General features: G+C 34.4%; 2 protein-coding genes across 2 annotated transcripts in view; one reads left to right on the plus strand and one right to left on the minus strand.

Moving 5' to 3' along the window:
* mbo (Nuclear pore complex protein Nup88) overlaps nt 1–6,983 on the plus strand; it is a 98,792-nt gene extending 91,809 nt beyond the window's left edge. The window contains exons 3-14 of the mRNA XM_076127892.1: nt 17–130; nt 404–616; nt 1,007–1,175; nt 1,683–1,899; nt 2,327–2,498; nt 3,046–3,145; nt 3,389–3,502; nt 4,029–4,166; nt 4,598–4,686; nt 5,096–5,252; nt 5,653–5,741; nt 6,118–6,983. Coding sequence (XP_075984007.1) covers nt 17–130; nt 404–616; nt 1,007–1,175; nt 1,683–1,899; nt 2,327–2,498; nt 3,046–3,145; nt 3,389–3,502; nt 4,029–4,166; nt 4,598–4,686; nt 5,096–5,252; nt 5,653–5,741; nt 6,118–6,184 — 1,639 coding nt within the window. The 3' untranslated portion in view covers nt 6,185–6,983. The remainder of the gene's footprint in view (nt 1–16; nt 131–403; nt 617–1,006; nt 1,176–1,682; nt 1,900–2,326; nt 2,499–3,045; nt 3,146–3,388; nt 3,503–4,028; nt 4,167–4,597; nt 4,687–5,095; nt 5,253–5,652; nt 5,742–6,117) is intronic.
* Nucleotides 6,984–7,412: 429 nt separating this feature from the next.
* On the minus strand, nt 7,413–19,711 carry CBP (sarcoplasmic calcium-binding protein). The gene is made up of 6 exons (XM_076127874.1): nt 19,473–19,711; nt 10,811–11,032; nt 10,103–10,264; nt 9,542–9,682; nt 8,921–9,040; nt 7,413–8,477 (listed from the first exon to the last, which is right to left on the minus strand). Exons 1-6 carry the CDS (start codon nt 19,569–19,571, stop codon nt 8,370–8,372), a joined length of 852 nt encoding a protein of 283 aa, XP_075983989.1. The 5' UTR covers nt 19,572–19,711; the 3' UTR covers nt 7,413–8,369.
* Between the last annotated feature and the right edge of the window lie 2,911 nt (nt 19,712–22,622).

Genomic DNA, 22,622 nt, shown 5'->3' on the forward strand with positions numbered 1-22,622 from the left:
TTTTTGTTTGTTTCAGGAGTTACTCTTTAGACGAAAGGTTCCTGTATTCTCCAGGCGAAGTGCGACGAGTACATTGGCATCCCACATCGTTGTCACATCTGCTCGTACTTCGCTCAGATAATACTATCAGGTAAGAAAAGTTATCTTTCATCTTAAGTCTTTTCTCATTTGGAAATAACACTTTTGGTGTACTTATATATTTACGTACTTATATATGTCCTTTGGATAAAAATGTCGATAAATAATGTCGATATAATTCTTAAATACTCTGGTTGTACTTTGTGTCCGTTGTTTATATGATTGTATAAGTCCCCACGACACAAGAGCAATTCTTAATGCGGGAGTTGTCTTAAAAAAAAGGACTACAAATAATATTTTACTGGAATTCTTTCTTCTTTTCCAGGCTATACAACATCGCTTTAAAAAATGGTCCGAAACTGGTCAAAAATCTAACCATAGGCCCGAAACCATCTGGTTTATTAGCCGGGAAGACCATTCTGGACAGTTTAGGAGACACGGCAGTAGACTTCACGACCACTCCCGATTCAGACACACTTCTCATCTTGAGGGGGAATGGCGACGTTTATATGATGCAGTGCGAATTGGATAGTAAGAGGTATGTGGTGCCTTTAGAAATATTAAGTGAGTGTATGTTAGATTACAGCCATATGGTGTTTTTGTTATAGTTTAATGGTAAATATAACAGGTATTTTAAAGTTTGTGAAAATCCCTGGATGTTTATTTTAGGTTGTATCGAAATAAATTCTTCTTTTTTCGTAACTTAAGTGCACGTATTTTTTTATAGCAAATTTATTATGAGTGAGTAATTTTATAAAAATATAGATTAATGCAAGACTTCTAGCTGTGCATAGTCTACTTACAACCAATTTTGGCACAATATTTGATTACTTTTAAAATGTGTAATAAAAATTATGTTAGACCCTCCTCCTTTGTCTTTATTCCCAGTAATCTAGAGCATATCTAACTAAACTTGTGTTCTTTCCAGTCCAATTCAAGCGAAACTGACAGGTCCACTAGCCATGTACCCTCCTGCAGACGACAACTATGGCTCCGAGTCATGTTCCATCACGGCACTGGGCGCCGGCGACACTCCCCCCTTAGTCATCGTCGCCACGTGCTCCGCGCAGCTCTACCATTGCATGTTGTTGCCTAATGTAAGTAATAACTACATAATCAATCCCTGAAAATTATCTACCCATCACTTTTCACTTTGCCACCTTTCATTGTTTGAGTCGAAGACGTCACCGTGGCCGAAATTGATCGAAAAGATCATCATCATCATTATCAATCTTCACTTGATGTTATAAGATGAAATGCAGATTCAATTACACACAATTCAACATCATATCCTTATAAAAAATAATGAATTAAACCATTAATGTCCTACACTGGTCGAGTGCGGTTCTTGATTCTAAGCAAAATTAAAATGTACTAATCGTACTTTTTAAGCTTTAAAGTCAAATCTAGTTCAATAATATTTTAATGATAGATTCGTGAATTTACGTGATATGTAACTATGAAGCACAATTTTTTTTATTAGATGCCATAAGCAGTAAACTTGTCAGTTAGTCCTTTATTACTCTCTTCGTCTTTGAAAACTCTTTATAATAAGACAACAGCATATTTACCCGTTTTACAACATCTAACCTTTATTATTCCAGCCTTCAGACAAGGACGACGACAGCCACGCGCTGTACGTGGTAGAAGCAGTAGAGTTGAACATAGTGCTGAGCCCGGGCGAGGAGCTGCAGCACTCGTTCCCGGTGCTGCTGTACCCGTGCACGCACAACACGTACGCGTGCATGCATGCAGGCGGGGTGCACGCCGTCACGCTGGCCATGATGCCGCATCTCAGGGACTTGGCGCTCGCTGATGAGTGTAAGTATTCACCTTTATAAATCATATTATATTCACCTATTTCATTTACGCTGTAATAAATAAAATAACTGTATCCATATGTGTATGTTTTGCTTTTGCTATGAAATATTATGTTAGAATTGGCCAAAGATTTTTGGTGGTGCTTGCTTAAAGGCTGTTTATCTCGAAAGACCTACTTCTTTAGAACTACAACATAATTGTGAATATATGTATGTACTACCACGCACTTATATGATGTTCTCACCAAATAAAACTTGGTCGGTTCATCATATTATTATGGTCCTTTATTGACTAACGAAACTCAAGGTTAAAGTTGTGTTATTACATTTTTAGACTTGCAAGGTTTTATCACAAGTTTTCCTTTACCGCTGAAGCAAGTGAAAATCATTTAAACTAAACACTAATAATAACTAATTTGTGTATACAGCGGAGATGGAGACGGTTCTATCTACAATGTGCAACACGCGCAGTATCGCGCGACACTTGGTGTGTACCGCGGCGCCGCGCGGGGAGCTGCGGCCGCCCATCGGCCTGGCGCTCACCCTGCCGCCGCTGCCCAGACTGTTGGTACTATGTGAAGATGCCAGGCTGCTGGCCAGGTAACACTCTTTACTTCATTTTACAATTCTTGAGTTTCTTGCCGTTTCTTCTCACGAGCCATTCAATCACTCAAATCATTTATTAATTTAAGTCAAATATTGACACTTATGATAGTGTGATTGTGAGTGAGTAGTGACACAACCACTGAATCTACCACTAGTTCGGAAAATCACCCATCTTTCCCAAAAATTTAAATATACGACTATTTCAAATACTTTGATACGAAATTTACGGAATAAAGGATATTTTGAATTTGAACATTTTATTTTAATTGTCAACTCCCGCCCTAATAATATAATTACTCTTGCCTCGTGAACACTTTAACAAAAATACAAGCAACGGCTATAAAATAAAACTAGTCTTAACCTGGAAGAAGTATCTGTAGATCACGCAAGTATTTCTTCCGTGTGAAATCTAACCCTGGCGTGGCAACCAACCTATATCAAAAACCCTTCTTTTGAATAAATATGATATAATAGAATTAATATATTTTTGATTATTATTTAACAAAGATGTATGTGTTTTTATTTATTTATTTATTAACAGAACTCTGGAACCTTTCAACTTAGAAGAACAGTTGTACAAAGAACTACAATTGAAGAATCCAGCTCTTGACCAAGAAGATATTAACAATATTTTGAAAGAGGTAACTCCACCGTGGTAATAAAACTTCTAGCAATAAAACATGGTACAACATGTATAAGAACAATTTCAAGAAATTCAATATCAATTTCATAAAATATTCGATGAAAATTTTAACAACCGCAAACGACTCATTTAGATAAATTTAGCATATAAGAAAGCTTTTGTTCCGAAAGAACGACGCTATCTATGTTTCTATAAATACCGCTATCAATTTTTTTTGAAATTTTGTTTTAATTTTTTACAGAAACAGAAGCTGACATTCATGGCGATCATACAAGAGATTCTATCCAGGGATATATCTCAACCGATTCTGAATATTAATAAGAAAGAGGAGCCTTCGCCTAAGGAGTGCTTAGAGGTAAACAACTAGTAGTTCCTTGATTTTACATCTAGTTACGTTATTTTTTTAAATATTTTTAATAACTTTCCAGGGTCAATTGAAACCGGCCAAAGGGCTTTGTTTATAATGTCGTGTAATGGACAATATACAAGTACACTCTCTATTCCTTCACTCTCATAGCCCGGTAAAACGGCTAATGTCCACCAGTCAATTCAGCCACTCTTTATGAAATGTTAAAAACACATTAATTATAGAAATAAGGTGTAATGACGTCACTGCTTCGTATTTTAGTTGATATCAAATGAGTGCCTCATAAAATGTTTCTGTCTGTAATAATAACAATTTCAACATTATTAAAGAAAAAAATACATACGCTGAGCATTTTAGGTGAACCTTTAACAAATTTCATTTATTTTTCGTTAACCCAGTCAACAACCCTATTCCGGACAATACAGTATTTGACACAAAAATCAGCAACTGTGTCTCGATCCGGGATTGTGAACACTAATATATCCGCTTAAACTGTACACTTGTATAATTTCAGTTCGTAACTCAAGCGATATTGAAACTGCGCGGCGAGTACATGTCGCGTCAGCAACGTGCTGCCGACGCGATCACCAGGAAACTCAACGCGATGAGGTCGCTGAGCAGCCAACATGGCGACTGGCTCAACGATTTACAAGTAAATTGACTTACTACTCAATAATTAAGCATAAGAAACAAAGAGTAAATTCCAAATAAATCCCATAATTATTAATATTTTATTGATTTTCCACTAAATATGACTATTAAAGCTAAAGAATGTATGTGAATGTATGTAGTGGTTTGTATGATATGATTGTTTGTGTATTGTGGTGTTTAATCTCTGGAACTCGGCTTCGAAATTGTTATAATCTATATGTGTATGATAGACATATTATTGAGGATGGTTTACAGTTCATCTATCATTACTACGACTATTTAGTATAAACTGTCGAAAATAAGAGATTTTTTCTATAAATAACCTTTTTATTCATATACTCGGCCTATAGTTTGTATATTATCCAAATGTAACTTACCTTTACGCACGAAATAAGCAATATTATATTTTTATATTCTTATATAAAATTACAGAAAGATATTGACGACGTTCAGCTACAATCAACAGTGTTGAGAGAAAAATGCTTGTTAGCTGAGAAACATCAAGATGATCTCAAATATAGGTAAGAAACGAAACATTACAACCACGGCCGGGAAAGATAGACCCTCAAATGATGAACAACCTCTAACATTTGTAATATTTTGTGGTTATTTGTTTTCCAATCTAAAACCAAAATAAAACTACAAGTAACTTTAGACTTATTGATATCGGTAAACATTTAGTTACAGTTAACGTTTTATTACAAAACAGATAAACGTAGTGATCTCAATTCAACGTGATTTAAAAATGACAAAAAAATACTTAGAAAATAGTTACTAGTACTCACTAGGTAGTATAAACATCGTCCTATCGTTCAATATTTTCTACCAAATATGTCCCACAGTGGAGTGTATATTCCTCTTAACACAAAGAGGTCTTGGCCCAGCAGTGGGACACTAAAACCGGCTAAGAAAGAAAAATTTGTCCCACAGATGTTCAGCGGTAGTCCGCAAGCTCCGAGCCTCATCGTCCACGTCGCCGGCAGAACGGGAGCTGCTCTCTGAACTGGACACGTACAAACGTCGCGGGGAACAGCTCACTGATCAGATACATGTGCTCAAAGAATACGCTAGACATAAGACTGCACAGGTAATGTTGTTTTATTAAAGTTCAATTTATAAAAATATGCCTGTTGTATTCACTATCGCGAAATGCGGTTTTATACATATATAATATTACGTCTTTTTCCCAAAGAGGTTAGAAGAAGAAAAAAATTAATAAAAAATGTCCTATGTGCCAATCTAGGTTATTAAATCATTTCAGTACTTTTTTGTGAAAGAGTAACAAACATACATAGATGCATCCATCCATCCTTAAAAAAAATCGCATTTATTGTTCATTTCAGGCACGAATATCCACATACCTTAGAATAAACATAATATTGTTACAAAATAATGATAACACCCACCACTCCCACCAGTGGGGGCAACTGAATAGTAAAGCTAGCAAATAGCAAGCTTATAATAATATTTTTTTACTGTAATTTCAGTTGAAACAATGGCAGGAAGAGTACAAGAAGAAGGACGTCGTGTTGGGCAAGTCTCACAGCGACACCATACAGTCCATTCTACAACAACAGTAAGTTAACAATACCTATCTATATCCCCTCAATTCTTAACTACTCCTGAAAAGCAAATCACATAAAAAGTTTTTTGTTCAACAAAATTGTATTATAAAAAATAAAAATAAGAGATGAAACATAAAATCAACGCACGTAAATAAAATAACGCAGGCAATAAATTCAAAATGTGGCAATGATTTCGTTCCTCGTTAAATAATGTTTGATAATTGCACGTGTATTACACACTACGGTTAACTTCACTGACAAAAAATATCGAATTTTGGCTTGTTCTATATTAAGCATGCATATTATGAAAATTTCTACTCATAATACCTAATAGCAGAGTTTAAATATAGCAGCGTCTGAATCTTTCAACCATAATTTAACTTTCAGGACCAGTCAAATATCGACCCTCGTGGAAGAAACGAAGCTACTCAAAGACCAACTCAGCATTGTTTAAACTTAGTATTATTAGTTTCCTTTGATATTTTAGCCATTAGATACTATTCATTCATAACCTTTTTGCAGCCAACGTCTTATATACTTTAATTATTTTGCCTGTAATTTATGTCGAAATAAAAAATAATAGTGCCAAAATCCATATTTAGTGTTAAGACATTTAAAAAAAAAGGATTTTTTTCTATTCTGTCATATGGTTAGTGGTCAACCTAATGTCAAAGTTGTTCAAGCCCTTAAGGCCTTTGACATGGCAAGTAAAGTAAAAGCAAGTAATTACTAAAGTATAAATATATTGCTTTAAAAATCTGTCGGTTTTGTACTGATTCCTAAGATACATGTTGATCAAAAACTATTTGAATAATTAATTACTTTTGGCTTGATATTTTATTCGCCTGATAACATTGATTTAAAAATAACTGACACTTGTTTAGCGTTTTTTTATATGAGTTTAAAAGCTATTGAATAGATAAACTACCGCTAAATGAACCTCAGAAACCGGGCGTAAATTATTAATTTATGTCAAAATAACTTGCATTGTTTTTTTAATAAAGTTGAGTAAGGATAGAAAATTCACTTTAAATCTGTCTTATACGTTATTTTCGTAAATATCTAATGATTCTACTTGACTAATTATTTTTTCTTAAAGCTGTAAGCAAAGTATTGTAATTTTGTTCGTATTTTTCATTTTTGTTATTAGATACTTAATACATATAAGGATTTCTCATTTATGTATGAATGCTCATGTGATTGTTAGAAATGATTTTGTGTTTGTTTTTTTAAATAAAGATATTGAGTATCCCAACAAATTGTAATTCTATTTTTAGAATAAATATTCTTACAAAGATTATAAGAAGCAGTGTATGTTCTGCAATTAAATTAATATTAAATTATGTATGTTTGTGAGTATCAAAATCTACTAAACTTTGGAGTACTACTCACAATTGTGCAATTTAATAACCTGAATGGAACAGTGCTTGACTTGGGAACCAAACCTGGAACCCCGACAGCAAGCTCGAGCAAATTTTTTTATAATTTTCTTTACTTTTGTGTCTCCACCACTCTTATTCAAAACCTGTTCTGTTCTCTCGTATGATTAGTGGTCAACCTAGTGTCAAAGGTATTCAAGCCGCCTGAAATGCCTTTGACATGGCTCAACGACTGTTATCTTAATTAATTCAGAACCAGTAAGGTTATAAATATATAATGAGGTATGAAAGAAAACACAAAAATATTTATTAAAAATGTATTATAGAGATTCTATTTAATATTTTTTACATTCATATAATGAATGGGTGTTAAAAATAACAATAGGAATGTCTTATACATTAATTAAACTAGTAAGATTGGAGTTATTCCTACCACTAGGTACATCATAGTCTTTTATAGTAAACTTATTAATTATTTTTATTACATTGTGGTATGTTAAAAAGAATATAAAATGTATTTTGAATCTCTCTTTCTTAGAAAAGATAAATCATCGTGTTTTCTTTTCCTTTGAGGTATACAGTAGATAGATATATAAAAAAAATATCGTTTACTTATTATTTTAACTAATTCCTTTGAAAAATAACATAATTCTAATATGAGTGACAAATTCAACTACTTTTTATTTATTAATGTGCTTTGAAGCTGTGCACAATCTTTGTTTTTAACATACCATAACTAAGACAAACTATGCTCCAGTTACCACTTACTTATAAGTATTGAATAGCCTATCTTGAACCTAAATATCAAAATATACTACTAACCAATACTTATCAGCAAAATGGTAACACATACATAAAAAAAACACTTTCATATTATCAAAATACAATCAACTACACAATTTCAAAAAGGCATATCTCTCATTACAAAAGTACAAAACTTATGCCCTTTTCAAAATAACATACAATTAAAACCTAACTTATTCTATTTAGCAGTCGTTTAGACTCTTAAGTCGTGATTCTATGACTATAAATCTTATGGTTAATGGTCAACCTAGTCTCAAAGTTGTTCAAGCCGCCTGAAGACCTCTGACATGGCTTAACAACAGACTGTTATCTTAATTGACAACAACCGGGTCCTCAGAAGCACGGAGACGCTCGGCTCACATACGGTCACCCATCTGTGGTATGTCCGCGCTAAGGTTGCTTAACCCACTGATCTTTTGCTAGTGAGCGCAACTATGAGCGTTTTCAAGCTTAGACTTAGTCAACGAGAGGTCCCCAAAACATTTTGGATACCCTCCTTTCGTCTTCCGTGAAGAAGAAGTCTTTGCCAAGTTTGACGAATTCTTTGAGTGATAACTTGCCGTCCTGAAACAAATAAAAATATGATTAGAATTGTAAAGAGTCCGAGATGTCATTGTTTCTGTTGCGAAACTAAGCCGAACAGTTCTGTTAACTAATCCATTAAAATATGGGGGGAGTTTTGTGCAAATGGTATTTCAGCCAAAAATTTAGTTATTCGAAGTTTGTTTTTCGGTTAAAATGATTTTACCTCATTGCTACCAACGTGCACATGATTTATGTGGAAATATGAAATTAAAACAAAAAAAAAATAAAATTGCAGCGACAGGTTAACTAAATCCGGGAATTTGTTTTTTAAAATAACGAAAATTGTAGTGAAAATATTGTAGAGTTAAACTACCTACAAAGTTTGAAGATTCTATGGTCAAAATGAATTAAAAACCGTGAAATCACAACAAAATGAAAATTTAGCTTTCTTCTTAAAGAGCATGTTATAAACTATTACTTACGCTATTAGTATCAATGACCGCGAAGGCTACGGCAGCGTGTTCGTTGTCCAGGCCGAGACATTTGAAGAATAGCTTGAATTCCACCACCGATATGTAGCCGGACTGATCCTTGTCTACTGCCTGAAAATTTACATTAAAACATAATTATATTAATAATTACGCCGAACGTGATATATTCGGTATATTCCCAGCTGTCCGACAACTAGGAATACAAGTAGGAAGAAAAATTCCCAGTTGTCACCCTGGGGGACAGTGTTAGAGGAGACAACTGGGATTATACCTAATATTCAGAAAAGTTAGCATCGATATAATTCGAAACTGCGTAAAACATCAAACAACAAATCAATCCTTTCCTTAAAAAATACTTATTTACATGTGAACCCATGTGACTCAGTTCACTCAGCTAGCATTATCTAGGAATTTCCCCAAATTAAATGGTACACAAAAGAGCTCAGTGTTTCTGAATTCTTTCATTTTGAATCCGTATTAGGTACCTACCGATATCAAGTCTGTTCTAAATCTTGCATATATAGCAAATAAATGATTTTAGTATTAGCTTAATTTTATCAATACCTTGTTTATTGATCTACTCTAAAGCATGCTTATTAAGTAGAAGTTTACCTTGAAGAGGTAAGGCAGCCAGGAGAAGGCTCGCTTCTTGATGGAGCGGTCGTTGAGCACGTGGTGCATGTCCTCGAGGTACTGCTCCTGCGTCACGAAGTTGTACGGCTCTATCGCGCCCCATTGCTCCTCCCATGTTTTCTATAACAAAATAATAATAATCATTAGCCACAAAGTCTATTTTAAAGGGACCCAGAACTAAGAACATAATTTTGTTTTAAAATTCACTCAATGTTTGGATGAGTCTTTCTTAAAAACTGACTATTTACGAGTATGTTAACTGCACGAAAGGTTTCGTACCTATAAGGAACGGCAAAAAATACGATTGTCGTATGGGAGCCATTATATATCTATAATATAATTATTTTATTCTGTTTTTATACTATTACTAAACAACTAAAACTAATCTTGGTGACAGACGGACAAAATTGTCTTAGAAATATTTACTATTTGGGTTTGGAACCCAAAAAATAAGATACATACAGACATAAGCGCCAACCTTGAAGATTTCCCATAATGCTTTACACCCTTTACTAAAATATTTTATATCAGCACAGTTACCTGTATAATACTGTTAAACTCCTTAGTCTGCTTCTCATCAAGATGTCCGAGCGACTTGAACCTCTCGGCGAAGAGCTGGAAGTCGTTGAACGAGATTAGACCGTCCTTGTCCACGTCCAGTATGTTGTGGACTGTACGCATCTTGCGACGCCAGAACTGAGACTAAAACAATATAGTAAAGATTAGTCTAAGAAATTTAAATGTAATAGGAAGCATGGATCTTGTTTCCAGAAAAAAGAAATATATGAAAATTTCTGGGAGACTTGTTAGAAATTGATAACATTTAAATTGATAACATTTTATGAATTTATTTATTTTTGTGTCTATTGCCTGTTTAAACTAGTTAAGGGTACGAAATTTATGAACTAAAGAACTGCTTTTAATGTGATCTGCTAACGCCTGTTTGATTTGACTTGAGGGCCTTATTAAACCTCAAGTTTAGTATATCGAAATTGGTGAAACTCGAGAAAAATATTTGACATTTTAGTAAATTCGTTCATCTTAAGTTTTAGTTGGATATTACTTTAATTTTAATCTAAAAGGGTCTCTTGAGAAAATAGCAAATTACGTATTTCTATTTGGATATCTTGATACTAAAAGTTTTACGTCATCCACAATTTTAGTTTTTGTGGATTACTTACATGATACTACAAAATACCACATCAATACCAATAAAATCAAATAGTTACACCTTTAAAAGGTACTCACTCTATCAAATCCCTTGCATTCAGTATCGGAATCAGAATCGCTATCAGAATCGGAATCTTTCCTCCTGTTCTCCTCAGGTCGGCCGTGATGCTTGCTGTAGCTACGTCTCAACGCGCTGTTCCTCTCAGACTTGTCCAAGTCATTGCGTTGAGCGATCACCTGACGGTGGACATCTGACAGGTAGCACACGCTGCCGGTGCAAGCTGACTTCGTGTGGATTAACTAGAAAAGAAAAGTATGTTTAGGAATCTTTTGAATTATGGTTTTCGAGTGTGTTCTTGAAGTAATGAAAGGTTTCTGTTAATATTTCTACCATAATTAGGTGTAGTAGTTGGCATTTTCGTAGAAGTGATTGATGTGGGTGTTTATAACTTTCGCATGTTATTAAGAGAATAGTGGTTCCAATCTACGTTATAAAAACTTATTAGCCCCTCGGGTTATATTTTCGCAATTCGGTGAAGACGTGGAGTCATCAACGCCGCGAAATCATTCGTCGTATATTCCTCCGTTTATTTTTTTCGTGTCTCTTCTAAGCTGCTAAAAGCTTCAAATTTACGTCAATATAACAGTACCCTGGTAAGACCATAATAATTCGTGAAAACCTCCTTACACCAGGATTCTGGATTCTTAAGAGATTACTAGTAATAATATTCACGTAATTAGTTGTTCTATCAAGCTACTAGCCTAGATCTGTCGACCCCACATCACTTATCAACTTTACAACTCATTCGATAGCGGTGCGAGAGCATTGACCGCATTATGCAGGCCGCCATGTTTTTGTACGTGTGCGCATCGCTTGTGGACACATTTGCTTATTTAGTTATTACTATTGATATGATATAAAGTTGGTTATTAATGTTAAACAAGGTGAACCTTATGAAGATTTAAAAGTACGATATGACAAGCTCCTCCCATAATTGCTACGTCCGTCGTGAGGGTCTCACAAAAATAGAAAAGAATGAAAATCAATTGGATACCTAAGAAAACCAAATACAAATAGATACGACATATCCAATGGAAGTAATACTTTTCTTTTAATCTGCTTACTATTTATTTATCGTTACCGTAGAGGAGCCGTTTTTTTTTCTTATTTTTTCATTAAATATGACAGTATTTGAATGCCGCCTATTATTTAAAAGTTGAATTAAGTATTTCTTTTTTATATCCCGACGCTATTTTTATCAAATATTCACTAACTCGAATTATCAATGCGCTCTATAATTCAATCATATCGACTAACACAGTAAGTAGCCAATACTTTCTAGTTTCCCACAAAGTGTATAGACACTGCGTGCAGACAGACACAGACACGCACACATACTTGGTCTATAAATACTGCAAGGACACAGTTGAATGCAACTTTACTGCATTACTTACATCAACATGACTGAGAAACAATGCACGCGTTACAAGACTTGCTATGTTTAAGGTGTATTATATCTACTTATACTAACATTATCTATACTAGTATACTAATATTATACTAATATTACTAATATATTTTATATATCTATACTAATATTATAAAGCTGAAGAGTTTGTTTGTTTGTTTATTTGAACGCGCTAATCTCGGGAACTACTGGTCCGATTTGAAAAATTCTTTCAGTGTTAGATAGCCTATTTATTGAGGAAGGCTATAGGCTATATAACATCACGCTACGGTTATAAGGAGCGGAGTAGCAACGAAAAATGTTACAAAAACGGGAAAATTTTGACTCATTCTCTTAGTTGACGCAAGCGAAGTTGCGCGGGTCAGCTAGTTACAAATACCTAAGTACTACTAATATTATAATTGCGAAAGTTAGTGCGGATTGATGCATGTCTGATTGTAACTCTTTCACGAAGAAACTACAGAACGTTTTGTAATGCAGTTTGATACACAGATAGTTTACATGATATTTTTTCACATGGACGAAATAGCGGGCGGAAGCTGGTGTAGTCATATTTTGGTAAATGTTAGTGTTTTATACTGCCTCTGTGGTGCGGTGCGGTCGGTAATGTATTCGACAGCTGATTACGAGGTCTCAACTTTGATTACCGGGCAAAGTGCTAATGGTCTGTTCTAATTTGTATTAGGTACATTATTTCTGGGAGTTTGGTAATGTGTCCAATATCTACCGGTCGTCATCTGACAATACGCTCGCCCTCCATTACATGGGGATAACATTGTTAATGGCAAAACGTGGGTGTATTTCATACACCTAAACCTAAACCTTCGCATATAAGAGGCATGATATTATGTATGTACTAGCTGACCCGCGCAACTTCGCTTGCGTCACATAAGAGAGAATGGGTCAGAATTTTCCATGTTTTTGTAACACTTTTTACTGTTAGGTACTCTGCTCCTATTGGTCGTAGCGTGATGATATAAAGTATGCTTTTATTTCACGAAAAACATTCTCAAAATTATTTATATCTCTTAGTATAACGAAGTCGCGCTAAGGCATATCCGCCATTAAAACAGTTGCCATGGCAACGGAATTTTGTTAATTCAATGTCATTATAATATTGATATTTCGCGACTTCGTTGAGTTTTCTGAATTTTCCCGGGAAATGCGTCATTTTCCCGGGGTAAAAAGTAGCCTATGTCCTTTCTCGGGTATCAAAATATCTCCATGCCAAATTTCATGCAAATTGGTTCAGTAGTTTAGACGTGATTGAGTAGCAGACAGACAGACAGACAGACAGACAGAGTTACTTTCGCATTTATAATATTAGTATGGATGTTGTTTAACACATACATTCTATCGCTATGGAGTATATAGTAACACAAATTTATTACATAACAAGTCTCGCATTTCCGCGTCGAAAAATCTTAAGGGCTTAGTTAAATAATATTTACAAAAGTATACAAATGTGGGACAAAGTAGTTTTCCTGTTCGTCTGTGTTAACTAAATTATTTATAAGTTTATAATTAGGCGTACTGATTATAATGTTGACTATCGGTTAAGAGATATCTTGATTTGTGTATTAGTTTTATTTATAGGTCATTACTTACATAACGATACTTGTTTGGTACTTTGATGAAGTTTCTTGATAGTTCTTAATAAATAAATAATGCATGAACTATTTGCTAGTTACTTAATTAGCGTGAGCCTAGTTCACTTGTTAAAAAAACACTCATAATAGGTATTTTGTCAATCTAAGTTATTTTAAACTTTAAAGGGATAATAAGTAAATAGGCCGTTGATTATTTTATTCATGTTTTTATATTACGGAATATGAATTATGCAGAGTTATTTTTATAATTCGTATTTGACACAAATACTTACTAAATGAGAAAAGCAAAAGTAATATAAAATTAAAAACTGATATTACTTTATTTACGTTGTAAGTTATCGAGTTACAACAAATTTAAATCATTTAAATAACGAGAAAAACTACATGACACACATTTCTCCCCTCATAAAACGTTACAATCAAATTCATATCAGTCTTCAGTAAATGCGGGTGTCGTCCTGTGTCTCTCCTCGCGAATTATACGAATTGGTTCATGGCAAAGTGTATGTAGCAGATACCTACCTATGATTTTCTTCGTTAGATTAGCAGGCTTACTGCCAGACAGTATCGAGTCGAAAATCAATTTCGATTGGTTTAAACAAATGTCGTAGTTTTAAATTGCAAAACTATAGCGCATGATTGAACGCTGGTTTAAAATGAAACTAATAGCCCCCGGTTTCTGAGGTACATTTAGCGGTAGTTTATCTATTCAATAGCGTTTTTTTTTCTATGAGTTTTAACGCTATTGAATAGATAAACTGCCGCTAAATGTTCCTCAGAAACCGGGGGTAGGATAGGTAGTTTGATGTAGATAATTTTTATTTTTAACCAGTGTTTGATCACGCGCTTGTTTGAACTTTAAAACTACGATTTGAGATTTGTTTCCACCAATAGTATCTGATTTTCGACTTGATACTGTCGGGAGTAAGCCTGCAGCCGTGGCTTGATGGAGTTGACCTGGTTGATTGATAAATGGATTGTCACTGCAATTTGCAAGATAGGTCATGGTGATGAGGGGAGGTGGACGCGAATATAACTGAGGTCAATGATTGCTGTATGACCATTTGTTGGTGACATTGGTTGAATATATAGTCATGTTACTTTTTGGAGACCCCGAATGTTGTTTAGAAATTGTTTTGTGGTAGACACTTTTTAAATAATCATATCTGCCGGTTTCACTTTGAAGTAGGTACTTATCATCCACATAAACGCCGGATACTATATCATATAGAAAAATACAACATTTTTGACGTCAATTTATATGCTCGAGTTAATTTGATGGTTCTAAATTTTTGCCTGTTATATACAAATAAGTATAGTCTATAATAGCATTCACATTTTTATCTTCCTTTAACATGACAATCTCACAATCGTTTCTATTTTGACTTATGCTACGAATTCCATTAGCAGACAGCTATTTATTACTAGAAGGGATATCTCGGCTCCGGTCAAACCAGTTTGTTGCAACTCGCCTAGAACAGGTAGAGCCGCCCTTTGAGATATACATGTAAAAAATATCATTAAAACCTTTTTTTATATCAATATTTTATAAAGGGTAGATGTGGCTATCTTTTAAAATCACTTCTGATCATACAACTGGCAGGTAGGAGGAGGTTCAACATCATAGAAACGTAGTCATTCATAGAAGTAAAGATTAGGTTCAAGTGTTCATGGTAAATTCTTTAAATTTGAACTTATTCGAATATTTTAAAAAGCCATGTATGTCTTGCAAGTCTGTGATAAAACAAAGTTTAAGGCCGTCTAATAGTAAGTCCGGAAGTGCGAATCTACTGTATTTTCTTAAAATTGAACTTAAAATTAAGGCTTGCAATTTCATAATTGGCGATTGTGAGATTCGAACTCATAAAATCATGGTTATGAGTTCGAATCCCACGTATTGTTAGTCGTCAAATCTATACTAATCTATACTAATATTATAAAGCTGAAGAGTTTATTTGTTTGAACGCGCTGATCTCAGGAACTACTGGTCCGACTTGAAAAATTCTTTCAGTGTTAGATAGCTCATTTATCGAGGAAGGCTATAGGCTATAGGCTATATATATAATCACGCTACAACCAATAGGAGCAGAGCAGCAGTAAATAATGTTACAAAAACAGAGAAAATTTAGACCTATTCTCTCTTATGTGACGCAAGCGAAGTTGAGCGGGTCAGCTAGTCAATTACAAAGCACTAGTTTTTGAGCTAAGTTAAATTCTAGAGTAACCCACACTGGTAGCTAACAACCTGTATAAATCAAGCATACTTGAATCAAAATTCAACTACCACAAGTACAAATAAACATAAAGGGCTCTTGCCAACGTCAGTTCAACGACCGACACCCAACATAAGTAGGCGTCAAGCAATCTATGTAGGTATCTACTATGTGGTTATGCAACCAGTCATGTCAGTGCCCAATAGAAAACCGTGCAAAGGGCAATGTGTGGTTCATATTACCGGGTTAGTTGTGAAAGCTTTATGCAAACTAAGTACCTATTCAGTTTTTAAAGTCCCAATTGTATATAATTTCGTGGCTTGCAAAAAAGGGAATTCATATTGTTGGGTTAGTTGCAAAAGTTACGGTCAGTGACAACTTCTTCTAAAAGTACCTTAAAGATGTTTTGTTTTGGTTTCGCGGGCACAATATAATTAGGTTTTAAATTATTTGGCGTAATTTTATAAGATTAACAATCAGCAAAGTGATGAAACAAATTAGCTTAACAATCTTTGGTTAACACTTAACTAGTGTATAGCAACCTCAGAAATCAGAGCAACCCTTTCAATATTTAGCTTTCAAATAGTAAATAATGTAGTGACTTGCAAAAGGGCAGTGTGTGGCCCATTGATGTGAGGTTGTGAAAGTAGATTAGAAGGGCTTTTGGGCTATTGAATTTTGTTTTGTAACTACGAGTATGTTGAAAATCGTAGATAATACATTTATTTTTCTCTTGTCAAATAACTTATTGTTGAAGTTCTACAATTGGTGTATTCGTTCATTAAATATAAATATTATTAGTTTACAAGTAGTCACGGCTAGTTAACGATGCTGGCTTTTAAAGGGGCCCTTCTCTAATGGTATAATTAGATAGTGTCAATTACTTTAACTGTAGTTCTTAAAATGAAAGTGTGCAGTTTAACGTTAAGATGTCTGTATTTATTTAATTCTAGTAACTTTAGAGAATCAATTTGAACATTACGGTCCTACAGCCGGGCACGGTAAGTTTCCTTTTCAGTTTATATTGGATCATTCTCAATAGAAGGCACTACCTACCCACCCTACCTAGCCCAGAATTTAGTAAATTGCCCGGTATATGGCAAGAAGCTCGCCTCCTATTACATGGGACTAACATTGTTAATTGCGAAACGTAAATAAATAAATAAATATAAATATTTTTGGGACAATTCACACACGGTCATTTGATTCCAAACTAAGCAGAGCTTGTACTATAGTAACCAAATAACTGATAAACATACTTATATACTTCTAAATACATACTTATATAGATACATTAACATCCAGTCTCAGAACAAATACTCGTGCTCATCACACAAAGATTTGTCCCGGGTGGGATTCGAACCCACCACACGCGGCGCTACGGTTGTTGTGGCGAGGTGACCGCTTAAACCACTGCGCCAAACGTGCAAAACGTATAAACGTGGTTGTATTTCAAACACCTCTGCCTACACCTTCGGGTACAACAGGCATGATATTATGATGTATACTTATATTACTTAAGTAAAATAAACCACACACATGATTTCCACGTGAGAACTCGTTTACTAACATTAATGACTCATTGTATTCAAACTTTATATGACCGTATTACACAATTTAACCTTTCATTCTTATGGCTTTTGCTTATCATGATTGAATTACATTTTGAAAATGAATTTACGTGATTAAAAACGTAGTTAAGCGGAAAAAAAAATTGTTGGAATAATGATCGAATTATGTAAATTAGGAGTCCCTTTTTGGTTACTTTAGTTGTCCAATCTTAGTAACAAAGTTTTTCTGTCCTACCGAACGCCGAGCTAACGTTGCCGGTTTCAATGACCTATCCGTCATTAGACATTGCCAAGTAACGAAGCTATGGATTATCTTAGTTTATCAAAACTTACTGTTACAGTACGCCCCTAGACATTGGAATACTTATTGCAACTAGCTGTTGCACAAAAGGCAAAATATGAATCCAAGAGATATAAGCGAAAAGTGCGGGTAACACCACGAAAGGATGACGACCTGAGAAATTAGCAAAGCCCTAATACCGACAAATATCACTAGACCGGCTACCCCTCTTTAGACTGGCTGTATCGAAGACCTGTTTCGTATATAACAACTATGTGAGCCTCATCTATTTATCAATAATATTCAAAATAAACCTTGAAATAATCGTTGTTGGTACACAAGGCGAGGTCATGTTTTTGTTTGTTGTTATAAACAATCTAACAATATGTTGTCGTGCCGGCCCTTCGCAAGGACATAGACGGGCTTAAAAGTGTAGTGTGATGAACTAAGTTTGTGTTGATGAATTTAAGATTTGTTAAAAGTTATAGTAAAGCAGTAAGATGTCTTTAAGAAATACAATGTGTAAGCTTTGAAGAACTTGAATTAGATATTGCAAAAGATTAAGTAAAGTCAATATTTAGGCAATCGGGCTCGGGTTTATATTGTTGGAAAAATTACCGTATCTTGAAGGGCTAGTGAGTAGTGACCTATTATAAAATCATCAACCTACAGGGTTAAAATTGAACCCTTTTCAAGATAAAAACGTTACACGTTCGTTTTTGCGATAAGACTTGACCCATTACCTACACTGCAAGAATATAGCCCTTATTGCACATGTAATAAAGATCATTTAACTGTAGGAGGTATAAAAGGATATTGATAAAGGGTTATCGAAATGTGGTCATTTCTTTTATGTGCAAGTCTTTGTTATAACTATTATGAACTAGCTGATGTCAGCGACATCGACCGCGATTCCCTTAGTGACTAAATGTATGCTGCATATTTTCCTACTTTCCTACCGAGATAATAATTTAATACTAAATAATGGCATTCAGAAATTTGTGGCCCTTCAATGGTAAACGTCGTGAGAAAAGCAGCTATGGTGTAGGTAGTACACTAAAGTGTTAACTCTACACTCATTTGACTAGCATATTTACTAAAGGCTATTTGACACATATTGCTAAGAGACCCGTAATAGTGGTCCCCATATTTACCTAGGTATACCTACTTACTTTTAAAAAATCATAACATGGTTAAAATTGAAAGTATTTACCTACCTAAAATCATTTATTTATGTATAGTCTATCTACCTACCTCAAGGCCTAACCCCTCCCTGATTACGGGAGGAGACCCTTGCCCAGCAGTGGGACATTAATGGGTTAAACTTAAATTTTTAAATTTATCTACCTACCAGATTTTTGAAATTTTATTGGCAAGTGTGTTATTTTTAATCAATTATATGTTCTATGCCTCTTTGTTCTTTACAAAGTTAAATAGTGTCTTAAAGACTTTATGTTTGATATCTATGGTGCATCAAAAAGTCACGCTTAAACGCTTCAAGCAACAGGAATGCAACCGAACCGCATCAAGTCATTGACACTTGACATATTAAGTTCTCCAACTACCAGTTATCATTTAATTTAAACTTAATACTTACTTTAAATTGCTTCGGTACACTGGTCACAGATAAAACAGCTGCATTTCTTTCAAAATTTATCACAGATCGAAATCCCAATCTCACTAAAGAAAGCGCCATATTGATCACAATAAAAAAAAACAAATAAAGTCAAAAACAAAACAATCACTTTTTAAAAAGTTTTTTTTTAAACGCGTTTCGTCATTTCCAAACGCAAGACGCACGGTGCACTTCTCAATAACTATTGGACTGATTCGAATTTTGAACGCGCGTTCGAATTTATACGGGAGAGTACAGACGGGAGAGGGAGGGGTAATGTTTGTAAACGATTGAATTAATATGGTACTTAAGGCCCTAACCTTTTTGATTAAGTAATTTTTAACAAATTTTATAGGATTTAGGCTAATAATTATGTAGTTTATAAAATAAATAAAACAGGAGAATAATGCACTTTCGATTAAATCAGCACTATCGAATAAAAAAAGGGTATTTTTTTGCCATACATACTCATTTAGTTAGAAAAAGAAATGAATACTAATATGATAGTCTCCATAAGAAAGTGTGGACGTGATCCTAGGCACATCTGCGCATGTGCTCTAGTTGTAAGTGCTATAAATCTGAACCTGACATCTCAGATTTCTCGTATAGAATTAAGGATACATTTCTTAACCAGACAGGAGATATTAGCGTGGGTTTGGGGTCAAAACCAAGGGTTCTGCATCTCAAAGTTATGTGTTATCCGCTTAAGAACTCGTCAAAACATATCATAAAATCTAAGAGTTCTTTAAATGGTTTTTCAGTTTCAAGAAGCGTGGGAGGCTCGAGATTGAGCCTTATCATTGCTGACCCATGGCCAATAACGGGACACTGAGAAATTTAATTGTAATGAGAAGGGAGAAAGTCTTCCTTTCAAGTTATAAATAGCAATATGTGGACTGGTCATATCGCACGTACTCCATTTAAAAATGGCAGTTATGTCCTCCCCTCCGTGATCATTTAAATAAATCTGTATCAATTGATTCTGATTGTTTCTGAGAATGTTTTATATTTGTTTTGGTTTATTGATATTCGTATCTCATTTTCCTCATGATTTATAAATAACTTAGACTTAGAAAACACCACCTATTTAATTCTCACACAAATTATGATCCGAAGTACGTATAACGGGGAAAATTCTTTAAAATGTTGAAGGGAAATTTAGGCTGTAGTGGGGATGCGAGATAAAGGTACAGGAATCTAGGAGGGGCGGGACTGTGGGACGCTGCAGTCGTAGGAAAGGAGGTAGAGTATGTAAGGATAGCAAGCCCGAAGGTCTCTACACTTTACTCTATGATTGGGCAGATCGAGAGATATCCCTGACCATAGTTACTCGCTACTAAAGAATAAATGACCTCTATTGTTGAAGAATATCTAAGAAACTTATATCAAACAGTAGGAAGCATAAAAAACAAAATACGTTTTCTGTTTTCTATGGTAGGAAGCCTCGTCTATTGGAAAAGTGTGTTAGTCCATTATTCCATGCCTCGCTTGACGAATAAGAAAAACATCGTGTGAAAATACGCTTTCAAATTGCTATTTTAAGAAAGATGCACTTACTTCATGTTTAGATTGCACTTTCCACGAACAATTCTCGCATAAATAAACATTTTAAGACTAAAAATAAAGTTTGTTTGAATATGCGTCCGAGGAAAACTCGGAAACTGCAAGTCCCATAACAAACTGGATACTTATAAATAATAATAATAAATATAAATTGAGGGTACTTGCACCCAACACTTGTCCGATCCGCAATATTGTATTTTCGACCACGTTGCAATATGTCCGGTATTTTAATGTTCTTAAAATGCATTTCAGACAGACTATTTGTTGGAAAGGTACTTGTAAAAATAAACTATAGGTCCTAAAGTGCAGCAGTTCAACAGTAAACAAAGAAAATTTACTTAACGGCCATAGTAACAGCCCGTTTATGGTATTCCAAACTTTATTATAAGGAATTATGGTATGTTTTCGTGTAAACCTTTGTTTTGTTGTGGTCGTGTTATTGTCATTGTTAGATTGTAGGATGTAAATGATTAGAGGAACTGTATTTGGAGATTGTAAGGGCCTATTCATAGGACTACATAATGCACGGTTACCATAAACCATTATGAAATACCTACCCAAGGGTACGACAAACCTACATGACATGAGCAAAGGACAGTATTTTAACTGTAGGTTACTATGATTTCTTTTACATCATGTTGGCGAACTGCAGATTGAGTACTTACAATGGTTATGCGAGTAACATCAGACTTAAAAAGTAAAGGTGAGGCAATTATTCGTGACTTTTTAAAAACTACCTAGTAGTACCTACTTACATTGTACTTACCTAAGTACGTTAGGTAGGTAGGTTGGTGCTTGGTAGATATTTAGCTACCTAGGTATCTACGTGCTAATATGTACGTAAATCTAAATAGATACACATTTTTTAAGAATCTTTATGAAATTTTACCAAAACAAAACTGTCATAACGAAGTTCCAATAGTGGGAACACAAAAATGACTGTGCTTTCTTGCCAATAATTATTATAGCGTAGGTAATGAGCAATTTTAACAAGAAGTTATAATCTCTGGAAATTTGACCATTAAATTAGCTGTTGTAAAATAAGTTTTTATTGCAATATCCTTATAAGATCCAATATCAAGATCCTTATATACCCTACCTACTTACGTTGGTTACTATATTTTTGTATAACTACTAGGTACCCACTGAAAAAAAATATCATGCCTCTTTCCCGGATTAGAAATCAAACCCGAAACTTCGTTTGTGGTTTTCTAATCCTGCTAACGATTAAGTTATCAACATTCTATTTTAATAAAAATACTTTCATCATTAGAAATAACCACAAAGCAATCAACTAATGACATCTAAATACGGCTTTATCACTGCACCACCGGTCGTACGCATATAGCCACACGTAGCCCAAACTAGGAACAAGTATTGCAATTTAGGTTAATTATATTTCTTAAGTAATTGTATTATTGTCTTGTTATTTATTGTATTAACGATAATGGATAGATTAAGATTTTTCCTTATTTAATTTAAACATGATTAGAATTGACAACGTGGCTGAACGCACGTAACCATAGAGCGCGGTGACTTTTTTTGTTTACGTTTTTTTTTATTCTGAAT

The sequence above is a fragment of the Anticarsia gemmatalis genome, chromosome 20, assembly GCF_050436995.1.
Source record: "Anticarsia gemmatalis isolate Benzon Research Colony breed Stoneville strain chromosome 20, ilAntGemm2 primary, whole genome shotgun sequence".
Classification (NCBI taxonomy): Eukaryota; Metazoa; Arthropoda; class Insecta; order Lepidoptera; family Erebidae; genus Anticarsia; species Anticarsia gemmatalis.